We start from the raw sequence: 15,069 nt of genomic DNA on the forward strand, positions 1-15,069 counted from the left end.
ATAATTTCAGGGGTTCTCAGAAGATCCTCTATCTCCAAATATCTCCCCATCCATGAAACCATCTATGAAATTCCCTGCTGGAGATTTCCCTGTGAGAAGCCCTATATTGGGTCCCTGGTTTTCATGAATTCTTTTACCAGATACATATTTGCCTATGTTATTCCCTCAGCCTGAAGTGCCCTTTCCCCAACCAAATATCCCCTGATCGTTCAAACTCAGCTCAGATATTCTCTCATACAAGTCTTCCCCACATCACGGTTGCCCCTGCCATGCTGCTTCAGTGCATTATACATTTTTTTCACTATACTACATCCTGAATTAAAATATTAAAAAAATCAAGTCCCTTGACCCAAAGACCTAAGAGTACAGTGAGGAGACCAACAAGAAAACTAAGAATAACAACATAATAGCGTGGTTGTTAGGAAAACTAAGAGAGTGGCTGCAAACTCCTTGGGGACAGGGTCCTTGGTTTGCCCCTCCCTTTAAAGGCAGACATCTTTATTTTCCTTTAAAGTTTTTGATTTTTAGCATTAATTTATTTTTGACTGTACCGGGTCTTTGCTGCTGTGTGCGGGCTTTCTCTAGTTGCAGTGAGAAGGGCTACTCTCTAGTTGCAGAGCTCAGGTGTCCCACTGTGGTGGCTTCTCTTGTTGCGGAGCTCTGGCTCTAGGTGCGTGGGCTTCAGTAGTTGTGGTACGCGGGCTTAGCTGACCTGGGGCATGTTGGATCTTCCCAGATCAGGGATCAAACCCACATCCCCTGTATTCGCAGGCAGATTCTTAACCCCTGGACCACCAGGGAAGTCCAAAGGCAGACATCTTTTAAGTGCGCTCAGTTCAGCTCAGTCCCTCAGTCATGTCCAACTCTGCGACCTCATGGACTGCAGCACACCAGGCTACCCTGTCCATCACCAACTCCCAGAGCTTACTCAGACTCATGTCTGTCCAGAGAGTCGGGGATGCCGTCCAACCATCTCATCCTCCGTCATCCCCTTCTCCTCCTGACTTCAGTCTTTCCCAGCATCAGGGTCTTTTCCAATGAGTCAGCTCTTCCCATCAGGTGGCCAAAGTATTACAGTTTCAGCTTCAGCATCAGTCCTTCCAATGAATATTCAGGACAGATCTCCTTTAGGATGGACTGGTTGGATCTCCTTGCAGTGCAAGGGCTCTCAAGAGTCTTCTCCAACGCCACAGTTCAAAAGCATCAATTCTTCGGCACTCAGCTTTCTTTATAGTCCAACTCTCACATCCATACATAACTACTAGAGAAACATAGCTTTGACTAAATTGACCTTTGTTGGCAAAGTAATGTCTCTGCTTTTTAATATGCTATCTAGGCTGGTCGTAGCTTTTCCGCCAAGGAGCAAGCGTCTTTTAATTTCATGGCTGCAGTCACCATCTGCAGTGATTTTGGAACCCCCCAAAATAAACTCTGTCACTGTTTCCATTGTTTCCCCATCTATTTGCCATGAAGTGATGGGATCAGATTCCATGATCTTAGTTTTCTGAATGTTAAGTTTTAAGCCAACCTTTTCACTCTCCTCTTTCACTTTCATCAAGAGACTCTTTAGTTCTTCTTCACTTTCTGCCATAAAGGTGGTGTCATCTGCATATCTGAGGTTATTGATATTTCTCCCGGCAATCTTGATTCCAGCTTGTGCTTCTTCCAGCCCAGCATTTCCCATGATGTACTCTGCATATAAGTTAAATAAGCAGGGTGACAATATACAGCCTTGCCGTACTCCTTTTCCTATTTGGAGTCAGTCTGTTGTTCCATGTCCAGTTCTAACTGTTTCTTCTTGACCTACATACAGATTTCTCAAGAGGCAGGTCAGGTGGTCTGGTATTCCCATCTCTTTCAGAATTTTCCACAGTTTGTTGTGATCCACACAGTCAAAGGCTTTGGCATAGTCAATAAAGCAGAAATAAATGTTTTTCTGGAACTCTCTTGCTTTTTTGATGATCCAACAGATGTTGGCAATTTGATCTCTGGTTCCTCTTCCATTTCTAAATCCAACTTGAACATCTGGAAGTTCACAGTTCACGTACTGTTGAAGCCTGGCTTGGAGAATTTTGAGCATTTACTTTGCTAGTGTACGAGATGAGTGCAATTGTGTGGTAGTTTGAACGTTCTCTGGCATTGCCTTTCTTTGGGATTGGAATGAAAACTTGACCTTTTCCAGCCCTGTGGCCACTGCTGAGTTTTCCAAATTTGCTGGCATATTGAGTGCAGCACTTTCACAGCATCATCTTTTAGGATTTGAAATAGTTCAACTGCAATTCCATCACCTCCACTAGCTTTGTTCGCAGTGATACTTCAGCCAACCAAATCCCCAACCCCAGTTTGGTAGGCTTGAATTTCACAAATATTCTGGAGATGAACCCAGGGATTTAGAGATGGAAAGATTCCAAATTTCTGAATGTTACATGTGAACCTAACCAAGCCTGCAGACCCCAGGTGTCTTTTGCTGGCAAGACACAGCAATCTCAGTTTCTTGGGCCTCCTTCTCCCACTACTTTCCTGCCAGCAGCAGGAAGCATGAAGAATAGGCCTCCTAGACAGCGGGAAGTGAGTCATCCTGCCTTTATCACCCACCCACTGTCCTTGCAGTGCAGGTGAGAATCTGCTCATTGAGCTAGTTGAGCTCATTGAGCTCATAATTAGAACTAGTTGCTCTCTAGCTCTAATTAATCTCTTCCTGTTCACCATGCCCCATCCTGCCCACTGGAGAATTCCATATCTCCACCCCTCAACCTTTCCTAATCTTGGCTAGCTTTCAAGGTTCAATTCGAGTCCTTTCTCTAGAAAGTCTTCTCTGGCTACTCCAGCCCAGCCCATGCTGATTTCATCCCCACTCTGAAATCGTTTTCTTAGTTAGCTTCCCATGGAGTGGTACCAAATCACCTTCAAATTCCAATATGCTTACTCCATTTCCCTCTCCTAGCCTGTAAGACTTGTAAGGACCATGCTGTGATGTATCAGAAAGAACAATGAACCTGGATTCCAAACCCTGTTTCATTGTGTATTAGCATTGTGACCTTGGCTTGAGAAATGGACTTCTCCAGTCCTCTGTTTACCCATAAGTAATGCCCTCCCTGCATAGCAGAAAACAAGATAACATGTATGAATCTCTAAGAACCTAGTTAATCAATAATGGACCTCTTAGCCACCAGGCACTCAAAGTTCTCTTTTGATTTTTATCCCTCCTTTACTCGCTCTCTTTCTTTTTTATTATTCTTCTAGATTACCCAGCGCCTGCAGCTCAGTGCTCGGTATATTCTTGTTATTCAGTCACTAAGTCATATCCGATTCTTTAAGACCCCATGGACTGCAGGGTACCAGGCTTCTCTGTCCTTCACTATCTCCTGGAGTTTGCTTAAACTCATGTCTATTGAGTCAGTGATGCCATCCAACCATCTCATCCTCTGTCTTCCCCTTCTCCTCTGCTTCAATCTTTCCCAGCAGCAGGGTCTTTTCCAGTGAGTCAGCTCTTTGCATCAGGTGACCAAAGTATTGGAGCTTCAGCTTTGGCATCAGTCCTTCCAGTGAATATTCAAGGTATATATGGGTGCTCAATAAGTAATGAATTTCCTTTTCAGTACAGATTTCTTTTTATCTCTTTAAGGACAAGGGTGATTCCATTCAGCTCACCCTTGTATCAAGTACACAACCCTGTGCCCAGCACAAAGGAGACCTTTAGTCTTGTTTGTTGAGTGCATGAACTGTGTGCTTTGAGTGTTCAAAGAAGAATGGATATGCAGGGAAAGAGTTGAGAGAAGTGTCATCCTCTGAGCTGAACCAATGAAGTTCTATAAGGGATGGAGAGTGGTGGTTTCCCATGGGATGAATTTTCTGAGCTGTTGTTAAAAAGGGAGCAGAGCCATTCATATGCTACTACTTGCAGGAGTTGGACAGAAAGATAAAGGGAACATTGATAGAGAGCAATGGGGTCTTTAAAAAGTGAGAAATCCCTAGGAGTCTTCCAAGTGCTGATATATAAGTGTATCCGCTATGCCTTGGGTACACATTTTCTTTTCCAGCAGAAGGTGTATTTTACCTGCTGGCAAAGAGCAACAATTCACTTGTAGCACAGGAAGAAAGCTGCTGAAAATCAAAGAAAAGCAGCAGGCAAGAACCTATGAGTCCCACTTCCCCATCCCCTAGACAGAAAGCTTGGAAAGAAAGTACTTTAAATTCTACTCTGAACTTTTCTGGGAGAAGATGATTCTGTTGTAAATTATTGAACATTTCATTTAAGCTTCATAAATAAGAAACTCAGATGAAAACGGTACATGCTGGATCCGTTTGGCAACATATAATTTCTGTCTTCCTCCCTCAATCTGTCACCCTTCATCTACGTCGGAAAATTTCTACTTCATTATAGGCAATTGAAGGTCTCAATCAGTTGTCTGAGAGTAGTTTATGTCCCAAAGGTAATCTAATTTCTCCAGCCAAGTATGTACCTGGGACTTGCCGAACATACTGGTAGAGATAAATATGTGCTTTGAACAGATCTGGGGGCGTTGCAATAGCCCAACTCAATCCAGTGACAGGTACCGGCCCAGCCAGGGGCCAGCTCCTTGCTGACACCTGGACTCCCTAAATCCCTGGTTTCATCAGAGTCAGTGGCTAAGCTTCAGCAAACTGACAACAGGTGTGCCAAGGACCAACCTGTACCTGTCTGAGGCTCACCAAAAAATGACTCAAAATCCTGAAATAGTTCTCTGAGCAAGGTAATAATGCTATGGGCTACTCTTACGATGGGCCAGGTACTATACTTTCTCTACATTGGCTCATTTAATCCCCAGGACCCTCTGAGATAGACACTATTACTCTTACCATTCCATGGACAATAAAGCTCAAAGATGTGAAGGCATCAGAATTACACAAGTATGTTCGGTCGGTGCTTAAGTATTGAGGTTTTGCATTGTTAGAATTTGCCATTCAATATTGGAATATATTCTTAAGTAAATGTGGTTATGTTATACATCATTTTAATGCGTATTTCTCACTTTAGGTTTCTTGCTAATGACATTACTTGCTGTGTATTTTATATGTATTTTAGACTATGGAAATGATATTAGACAAAAGTCAAATTCGAGCGATTTTCTTATTTGAGTACAAAATGGATTGTAAAGCAGCAGAGATAACTTCCAACATCAACAACCCATTTGGCTCAGGAACTGCTAATGAACGTACAGTGCAGTGGTGGTTCAAGAAGTTTTGCAAAGAAGATGAGAGCCTTGAAGATGAGGAGCACAGTGGCTGGCCATCAGAAGTTGACAACAACTGAGAGCAATCATCGAAGCTGACCCTCTTACAACTACGTGAGAAGTTGCTGGAGAACTCAACGTCGACCATTCTATGGTCATTCAGCATTTGAAACAAATTGTGAAAAGATGAAAAAGTTCAATAAGTGGATGCCTCATGAGCTGACCAAAAATTAAAAAAGAAAACTTGTCATTTGGAAGTATCATCTTCTCTTATTCTGTGTAACACGCTACCATTACTTGATTGGATTGTGATGTGTGATGAAAAGTGGATTTCATATGACAACCGACAATGACCAGCTCAGTGGTTGGACTAAGAAGAGGCTCTCAAGCACTTCCCAAAGCAAAACTTGCACCAATAAAAGGTCATGGTCACTGTTTGGTGGTCTGCTGCCCATCTGAACCACGACAGCTTTCTGAATTCCAGTGAAACCATTACATCTGAGAAGTATGCTCAGCAAATGAATGAGATGCACCAAACACTGCAACACCTGCGGCCGGCACTGGTCAACAGAAAGGGCCCAATTCTCCACGACAACGCCTGACCACAGGTCACACAACCAACGCTTCAAAAGTTGAATGAATTGGGCTACAAAGTTTTGCCTCATCCACCATATTTACGTCACTGCTCGCCAACCAACTACCACTTCTTCAAGCATCTGGACAACTTTTTGCAGGGAAAACACTTCCACAACCAACAGGAGGCAGAAAATGCTTTCCAAGAGTTTGTTAAATCCCTGAAGCATGGATTTTTACACTACAGGAATAAGCAAGCTTATTGCTCCTTGGCAAAATTGTGTTAATTGTAATGGTTCCATTTTGATTAATAAAGATGTGTTTGAAACGAGTTACAATGATTTAAAATTCACAATCCCAAACCACCACAATTACCTAATTTGAACCAACCTAATAGAAAGTGGCAGAACCTGAATATTAATGTACAGCAGAGCTCAAAGTTCACCTCCACCAGTGTTGACACTTTATTTTTTTTAATGTTTGTTTATTTCTTTATTTATGTTTGACTGTGCCTGGCCTTAGTTGTGGCATGCAGGATCTCTGCTGCTTCACGTGGGGTCTTCTGTTGGCGGTGCACAGGCTAGTGTCTAGTTGTGGTGCACGGGCTCTGGAGTGCGTGGGCTCAGTAGCTGTGACTCGCAGGCTTAGTTCCCATTGGCATGTGGGATCTTAGTTCCCCAACCAGGGATCGAACCCACACCCCCTGCACTGGAAGGCAATTCTTAACTGATGGACCACTAAGGAAGTCCCAATGTTGACACTTTAGAAAAAGAAAGAACTAAAGGTAAGGAACTGGCTGGAGCCGGTTTGAGAAGAGGAAAAAAGGGGCTGATTCTAACACATTCTGACCTGAGAGCCTGGTCAGTAAGGCCTGGTAGGTTCTGCCTTACCTGGGCATGGGGGACTCACTGCACAGGCTGTACTAAAACCATACTGAGGAGAGGGTGCAGAACCCTCTGGCTCCCACACAGCATTCACCTTCCTGAAACCAAGCCCTTGTTAAGGAAGGGTTGCTCGATGCATTTCCTGTCAAAATTGTCCCTCTTCCTTCAGGGCTCCTGGGAGGTCACAGCTGCTCTGGGGGGAGGGGAGGAACTGAAGGGAAGGGTAAGGCATTCAGCCCTAAAAGCCCTGACCCCTGAGGCCAGGAGCCAAGGGTCATCTCCAGTTCATCACAGACTTACTCTTTGCCTTGTGTGTGTGCTTAGTTGCTCAGTCATGTCCGACTCTTTTGTGACCCTATGGACTGTAGCCCGCCAGGCTCCTCTGTCCATGGGGATTCTCCAAGGAAGAATACTGGAGTGGGTTGCCATGGCCTCCTCCAGGGGGATCTTCCCAACCCAGGGACTGACTCCAGGTCTCCCACATTGCAGGCAGATTCTTTACCGCCCGAGCCACCAGGGAAGCCTGAAATGTTTGTGTCTCCCCCAAATTCATTTATTGTAATCCTCATCCCAGTGTGATGGTATTAGGAGATGGAGCCTCTGAGAGAAGACTAGGTCATGAGGGTAGAGTCCTTATGAATGGGACTAATGATCTCATAAAAGAGACCTCAGAGAGTTTTCTTGCTCTCTTGCTGTATGACAACACAGCGAGAAGATGGTCTATGAACCAGGAAGCAGGAACTCACCAGACATCAAATCTGCTGGTGCCTTGATCTTGAACTTCTCAGCCTCCAGAACTGTGCGAAGCACGTTTATTGTTTGAGTCACCAGCCCATAGCAGCCTAAGCAGACAAAGACACCATGGGCCAAGAGAGGTAGAGACTGGAGTGATGCAGCTGAAAGCCAAGGCATACAACCAAGGATTCCCAGCAGCTACTGGAAGCTAGGAAGAATCAAGAAGATTCCCTGCTTAAAGCCTTTGGAAGGATCATGGGTCTACCAACACCTTGATTTTGGCCCTCTAGACACCAGAACTGGGAGAGAATACATTTCTGTAGTTTCAAGCCACCAAATTTGCGATCCTTTGTCATGGCAGCCACCCAGGTCTCCCACATTGCAGGCAGATTCTTTACTGACTGAGCCACCAGGGAAGCCCAAAATGTTTGTGTCCCCCAAGAATTCATCTGTTGTAATCCTCATCCCAGTGTGATGATATTAGGAGATGAAGCCTTTCGGAGATGACTAGGTCATGAGGGAAACTAATGCAGATGGGGAAAAGACTCCCCATCTCACATTCCTCATAAGGTTGTGGAAATGGTCAAAACACAGTCAGATCACCAGAGCACTGAGGAACCTAAATGGGAAGGAAATCCAAAAAAGACGGAATATATGTATATGTATACATACAGCTGATTCACTTTGCTGTACACAGAAACTAATACAACACTGTAAAACAACTGTATTCCCTTAAAAATTTTTTTTCAAAAAACAGGTAGTTTGAAAAGAACAAGTGTTATCATATAAATGAAGAACAGCATGATCATCAGTCTTGATTCTAGTTGAGCCTACACAAAGAGATACCCAAAAGGATTCAGACTGACAACAAGGGACCCACAGATGATGATTTGATCTTGTTGTATTTTTTTACAATTTCAGTCTTAATAAATGAGGGTGAGTTTGATGCTAGTTTGGTGCTAGAATAAAGGCCCTCAAAGATGTCCACATTGTAATCCCTGGAATGTGTGACTATGTCATCTTACACTGACAAAAGGAAGTTATAGATGTAATTATGTTAAGGATCTTAAGATTGGGAGACTATCCTGTGCTAATGAAGACCAGTGTAATCTCAAGGATCCTTTTTAAAAGTATGCAGAGAGATCAGAGTAGAAGATGGAATCATGGAAGGAGAGCTCAGAGAAAAAAACATATTTGAAAAAATGTTATACCTCTGACTTTCAAGATGAATTATGAGACCACAAGCCAAGGGATGCAGGCAACCTGTAGAAGCTAGAAATGGTAAAGAAATAAATTCTTTCCTAGAGTCTCCAGAAAGAATACTGCCCTGCCAAATTCCTGAACTGTAAAATAATAGATGTATTGTTTTGAGCCACTAGACTGTGGTAATTTGCTGAAACATAAATAGAAAATTAATATATCCATCAAACTGGTTAAACTGAAAATGAATGTGGGTAAGAGGATAGGGAGACACCCCAGATAATTCTAGATATTCTGGGAGATCCCCAGTGATCCTTTGTATTGAACCCTAAAGAATTTCCCTCTGTAGCTGGGAAGTTTTTTTCCATTTTCTCCAGCTCCCTAGGGTCCCCCAGAAGTCATCCTCACATTGAAGTGCCCTTGGTAGGGAGCCCACAGCAACAGGGCTACTACATGCCCTTATATTGAAGACCCAACAGCCTTGTGCTCAGCGAGACAGTCCATCCACAGTTGCTCCCCAGAAAGGATGCAGACATCCCCATATGGCCTCAGTCCCTGTCTATAACAGGTGCAGATTGTTCTTCATCCACAATGTTCAACAAATGCCTTACAAGTTTATGTCCACACAGTCGCCAATTATATACTCCCCCAATTCACAGTGTAAGCAAGAAATGCCCTCACCAGCTGTAGCCAACCTGAGACTCTAAGTGCCTCGAGGAGACTTCCACAGCAGAGCACAGTTCTGAAGGTCACTGAGCAGGACAGCCCCACTGCCTTCCCAAGGAGACTGGGAGCAAGAAGGAAGCTCTGCACTGACCAGTTCATCCTCTTGACTTGGTGTGGATTTCCTAATAGGTAAAATCTATTTTACCAGCAACCAGTAACGCTGAAGAAGGTGAGGTTGAACGGTTCTATGAAGACCTACAAGACCTTCTAGAACTAACACCCAAAAAAGATGTCCTTTTCATTATAGGGGACTGGAATGCAAAAGTAGGAAGTCAAGAAACACCTGGAGTAACAGGCAAATTTGGCCTTGGAGTACAGAATGAAGCAGGGCAAAGGCTAATAGAGTTCTGCCAAGAGAATGAACTGGTCATAGCAAACACCCTCTTCCAACAACACAGGAGAAGTTTCTACATATGGACATCACCAGATGGTCAGCACTGTAATCAGATGATTACATTCTTTGCAGCCAAAGATGGAGAAGCTCTATACAATCAGCAAAAACAAGACCAGGAGCTGACTGTGGCTCAGATCATGAACTCCTTATTGCCAAATTCAGGCTTAAATTGAAGAAAGTAGGGAAAACCACTAGACCATGCAGGTATGACCTAAATCAAATCTCCTATGATTATACCATGGAAGTGAGAAATAGATTTAAGGGACTAGATCTGATAGACAGAGTACCTGATGAGCTATGGATGGAGGTTCATAACATTGTACAGGAGACAGGGATCAAGACCATCCCCAAGAAAAAGAAATGCAAAAAAGCAAAATGGCTGCCTGAGGAGGACTTACAAATAGCTGTGAAAAGATGGGAAGTGAAAAGCAAAGGAGAAAAGGAAAGATATTCCCATTTGAATGCAGAGTTCCAAAGAAGAGCAAGGAGAGATAAAAAAAAGCCTTCCTAAGTAATCAGTGCAAAGAAATAGAGGAAAACAACAGAATGGGAAAGACTAGAGATCTCTTCAAGAAAATTAGAGATACCAAGGGAACATTTCATGCAAAGATGGGCTCAATAAAGGACAGAAATGGTATGGACCTAACAGAAGCAGAAGATATTAAGAGGTGGCAAGAATACACAGAAGAACTGTACAAAAAAGATCTTCACAACCCAGATAACCACGATGGTGTGATCACTCACCTAGAGCCAGACATCCTGGAATGTGAAGTCAAGTGGGCCTTAGGAAGCATCACTACGAACAAAGCTAGTGGAGGTGATGGAATTGCAGTTGAGCTATTTCAAATCCTGAAAGATGATGCTGTGAAAGTGCTGCACTCAATATGCCAGCAAATTTGGAAAACTCAGCAGTGGCCACAAGACTGGAAAAGGTCAGTTTTCATTCCAATCCCAAAGAAAGGCAATACCAAAGAATGTTCAAACTACCACACAATTGCACTCATCTCGTACACTAGCAAAGTAATGCTCAATATTCTCCAAGCCAGGCTTCAACAGTATGTGAACTGTGAATTTTCAGATGTTCAAGTTGGATTTAGCAAAGGAAGAGGAACCAGAGATCAAATTGCCAACATCTGTTGGATCATCAAACAAGCAAGATAATACCAGAAAAACATTTATTTCTGCTTTTTTGACTATGCCAAAGCCTTTGACTATGTGGATCACAACAAACTGTGGAAAATTCTTGAAGAGATGGGAATACCAGACCACCTGACCTGCCTCTTGAGAAACCTGTATGCAGGTCAGGGAGCAACAGTTAGAACTGAACATGGAATAACAGACTGGTTCCAAATAGGAAAAGGAGTACGTCAAGGCTGTATATTGTCACCCTGCTTATTTAACTTATATGCAGAGTACATCATGAGAAACGCTGGGCTGGAAGAAGCACAAGCTGGAATCAAGATTGCCGGGAGAAGTATCAATAACCTCAGATATTCAGATGACATCACCCTTATGGCAGAAAGTGAAGAAGAACTAAAAAGCCTCTTGATGAAAGTGAAAGAGGAGAGTGAAAAAGTTGACTTAAAGCTCAACATTCAGAAAACTAAGATCATGACATCCGGTCCCATCACTTCATGGGAAATAGATGGGGAAACAGTGGAAACAGTGTCAGACTTTATTTTTGGGGGCTCCAAAATCACTGCAGATGGTGATTGCAGCCATGAAATTAAAAGGCGCTTACTCCTTGGAAGGAAAGTTATGACCAACCTAGACAGCTTATTAAAAAGCAGAGACATTACTTTGTCAACAAAGGTCCATCTAGTCAAGGCTATGTTTTTTCCAATAGTCATGTATGTATGTGAGAGTTGGACTGTGAAAAAAGTTGAGTGCTGAAGAATTGATGCTTTTGAACTGTGGTGTTGGAGAAGACTCTTGAGAGTCCCTTGGACTGCAAGCAGATCCAACCAGTCCATCCTAAAGGAGATCAGTCCTGGGTGTTCATTGGAAGGTCTGATGTTGAAGCTGAAACTCCAATACTTTGGCCACCTCATGCGAAGAGTTGACTCATTGGAAAAGACCCTGATGCTGGGAAGGATTGGGGGCAGGAGGAGAAGGGGACAACAGAGGATGAGATGGCTGGATGGCATCACCGACTCAATGGACATGAGTTTGGGTACAAACTCCAGGAGTTGGTGATGGACAGGGAGGCCTGGCATGCTGCGATTCATGGGGTCACAAAGAGCCAGACACAACTGAGCAACTGAACTGCACTGAACTGAATAGGTAAAGTGAGGAAATGGTAACCCACTCCAGTATTCTTGCCTGGAAAATCGCATGGACAGAGGATCCTGGCGAGCTAAGTCCATGGGGTCACAAGGAGTCAGACAGGACTGTGCACACAAGCAATGCAAATAGATAAAAGTAGGAGGGAATTAAACACAAGATCTGAACAGGAGCCTAAGGTCATTTGCTCCACCCCATCCCGAATCAGCCTTCCCCATCCCTGATATACATGGGATAACATTTGTTTCTGCATCTACCAACAGATCTGGTGCCTGGCACTGAGTATGGAATTGGAATATCTGCCGTCATGAACTCACAGCAAAGCATACCAGCCACCATGAATGCTAGGACTGGTGAGTAGGAAGACTGGTGTGGAAAGAGACCAGGACACTCCGTGACCTGAGGGCCATCGAGGACTGGTCAGATGGCAGTTCCCCCTAGCAAACAGGTCCCTGGGTGAGGATTATTGGCCTAGGAACACCATCTCCTGTAGCTCTTTGATTCCCTGTGCCTACCCTCTGACATCTGACATGCAGGATGGAGTCCTACCCTCTTCTCACACTTGGTACTACCCAATGGTCTGAAGGGCTGCCTGCCCACTGCTGTGCAGAGCAGAGGTGTAAAACCCCAGAAAAGCCTGTGTTGTAGCAAGTCATATTTCCTTCTAGATCATCTCACAGCAGGCAGAATGTGATACTTCTCACTCCATAGGACAGTACCTTCAGAAAGGCCATAGGCTGAAGGTCTAGACTTGGAAACAACCCATTTGAGCTTGGAGAATGGAGAAGTCCACTGAGACTCTTGCTCTTCTGGATCCAACAATTTTGGTTTCAAATCCCAGGCAAATTCCAAAGTCACTTTAGTAACTGGTAGCAGCCTGGGCTGGGCTGGGAATTCTGGGACTGGGACCAATCCCTGTCCCGAGGTTGTCTAGCACAGACAACCTCTCTAGAGAACCACAGGGACATGGGTCCCCAGGAGTCCTCAGATCTTGTTGCCTGCACACCTGTGGCCAGGTCAGCCAGAATGGCACCAGGAACAGAGGTAGTTATGCTTGCCAGGAATAGCATATCCGTACTTGATGGTGGCACCTGTTTTGCCCTGGTTAGCTTACTGAGAAAGCCTGGGAGAAAATGGAGAGCTTAAAAATCAGCAGCCAGCTTTGTCCCACAGGTGGGTGTCTTGAATTACTAATGCCTTCCTGCAGATTATTCATCTATATGCCAAGCCCCTGGCCATCTTTCAAAGGGAAGGTGCTTAACAAAGTGTGAGATTAGTGTCAGCAATGACAAGCCAATCTTTATGGTCAGCAGACCCACTGATAGCTTAGAAATCCACTGGGAGCTTAATTCCAATAAATACTGGCCCTTATGTGGAACTTATGTAAAATAGGCTGCTTATTTTGATCCACAGAACTCGACAGTCCTCGAGACCTCATGGTGACAGCTTCCTCGGAAACCTCCATCTCCCTCATCTGGACCAAGGCCAGCGGCCCCATTGACCACTACCGAATTACCTTTACCCCGTCCTCTGGGATCGCTTCTGAAGTCACTGTGCCCAAGGACAGGACCTCGTATACACTGACAGATCTAGAGCCCGGGGCAGAGTATATCATTTCAATCACAGCTGAGAGGGGCCGGCAGCAGAGCCTGGAGTCCACTGTGGATGCCTTCACAGGTACCCGGGAAGCAGAAATCTCAGCTAGGTTCAGGGATCAGTGGATCTTAGGATGAGAAGATCATCTAGGCAACCCACTCTTCCAATACCCCATTTCCTCTAGAGAAAGGAAGAAGTCTAGAGAAAGGTAGAGAAAGAAGAGATAGAGAAGAAATTAATAAATACCTCAAGAAAGAATGTGTGTGTGTGTGCTCAGTCACTTAGTTGGGTCTGAGTCTTTACAACCCCATGAACTGTACCTCACCAGGCTCCTCTGTTCATGAAATTTTCCAGGCAAGAATACTGGAATTGGTTGCCATTTCCTACCCCAGGGGATCTTTGCAACCCAGGGATTGAACCTGTATCTCCTGTGTGTCTCCTGCATTGGCAGGCAGACTCTTTACCACTGAGATGTCTGGGAAGCCCAAGAGAGAATAGCTGGAGGTGAAGGGGAGAGATGAACAAGGCTACCTGCATGCCTGAAATTATGTCTGGTTTCCTACAGGCTGGTCAGCGTAGTTAATTCTGTTCATTTTCTGCCTGCACTAAGTCAGTGGGCATTCAGAGGATCCATGGGATTGTGTTCAATTCCTTCCAGGATAGAAGTTTTAAATCCTCCATCAGTATTATGAATAATTCACAGAGGTGATGCTGTTTTTATACTGCCGAGGGCATTCATTTTTCAGTGTCAGGCTTGGAGAAAGGAGAGTGGATGAGATAGGAGAGTGAGGATGTGGACGCTCTGGTTAACAAGTGAAGGTGTAGTCCTTATTAGCAGGGAAAGCAGACCTTTTTGGTCAGATGTCTTCTCTGCCCCAGTGGACCCACCACCTTATGTGGATTTCAGAACCATTCATTTCCTCTGTTTTCAGGCTTCCGCCCCATCTCCCACTTGCACTTTTCTCACGTGACCTCCTCTAGCGTGAACATCACCTGGAGTGACCCATCCCCTCCGGCAGACAGACTCATTCTCAACTATAGCCCCCGGGATGAAGAGGAAGAAATGATGGAGGTCTCTCTGGATGCCACCAAGAGGCATGCTGTCCTGATGGGCCTGCAGCCAGCTACCGAGTACATTGTGAACCTGGTGGCAGTCCACGGCACAGTGACCTCTGAGCCCATCGTGGGCTCCATCACCACAGGTGGGGCTGGAGGACTTGACAGCAGGTGATGATGGGGATTCCCACGGTAACCTTTATGAAATTTACAAAGAGAAACACCCAAGGAGTAGCGAACCACCTTGTTTATCCAGAGAGGGTCTATGAGTTGTTCTTAAACAATCACCTCTTCCAGGGCTGCACAAAATGTATAAGGTGGGAAGCTTCCACTTAGAAGATAGGATAGACTTGAAGTCTTAATGAGTCCAGGGCTTTAATGCATTGAGCCAGAGGTCCTCCCTCTATCA

At 44.5% G+C, this 15,069-nt stretch overlaps 2 protein-coding genes across 3 annotated transcripts in view; one reads left to right on the forward strand and one right to left on the reverse strand.

Moving 5' to 3' along the window:
- Nucleotides 1-15,069, reverse strand: part of LOC145507478 (uncharacterized) — a 301,802-nt gene that overhangs the window by 227,140 nt on the left and 59,593 nt on the right. The gene's annotated exons all lie outside the window — the stretch shown is intronic.
- TNR (tenascin R) overlaps nucleotides 1-15,069 on the forward strand; it is a 93,918-nt gene that overhangs the window by 35,249 nt on the left and 43,600 nt on the right. Inside the window, exons 8-10 of the mRNA XM_081494042.1 lie at nucleotides 12,272-12,361; nucleotides 13,422-13,685; nucleotides 14,537-14,806. Of these exons, the coding sequence (XP_081350168.1) occupies nucleotides 12,272-12,361; nucleotides 13,422-13,685; nucleotides 14,537-14,806 (624 nt within the window). The remainder of the gene's footprint in view (nucleotides 1-12,271; nucleotides 12,362-13,421; nucleotides 13,686-14,536; nucleotides 14,807-15,069) is intronic.

Source organism: Giraffa tippelskirchi, chromosome 5 (genome assembly GCF_054371585.1).
Source record: "Giraffa tippelskirchi isolate mGirTip1 chromosome 5, T2T-mGirTip1v1.2.pri, whole genome shotgun sequence".
Lineage (NCBI taxonomy): Eukaryota > Metazoa > Chordata > Mammalia > Artiodactyla > Giraffidae > Giraffa > Giraffa tippelskirchi.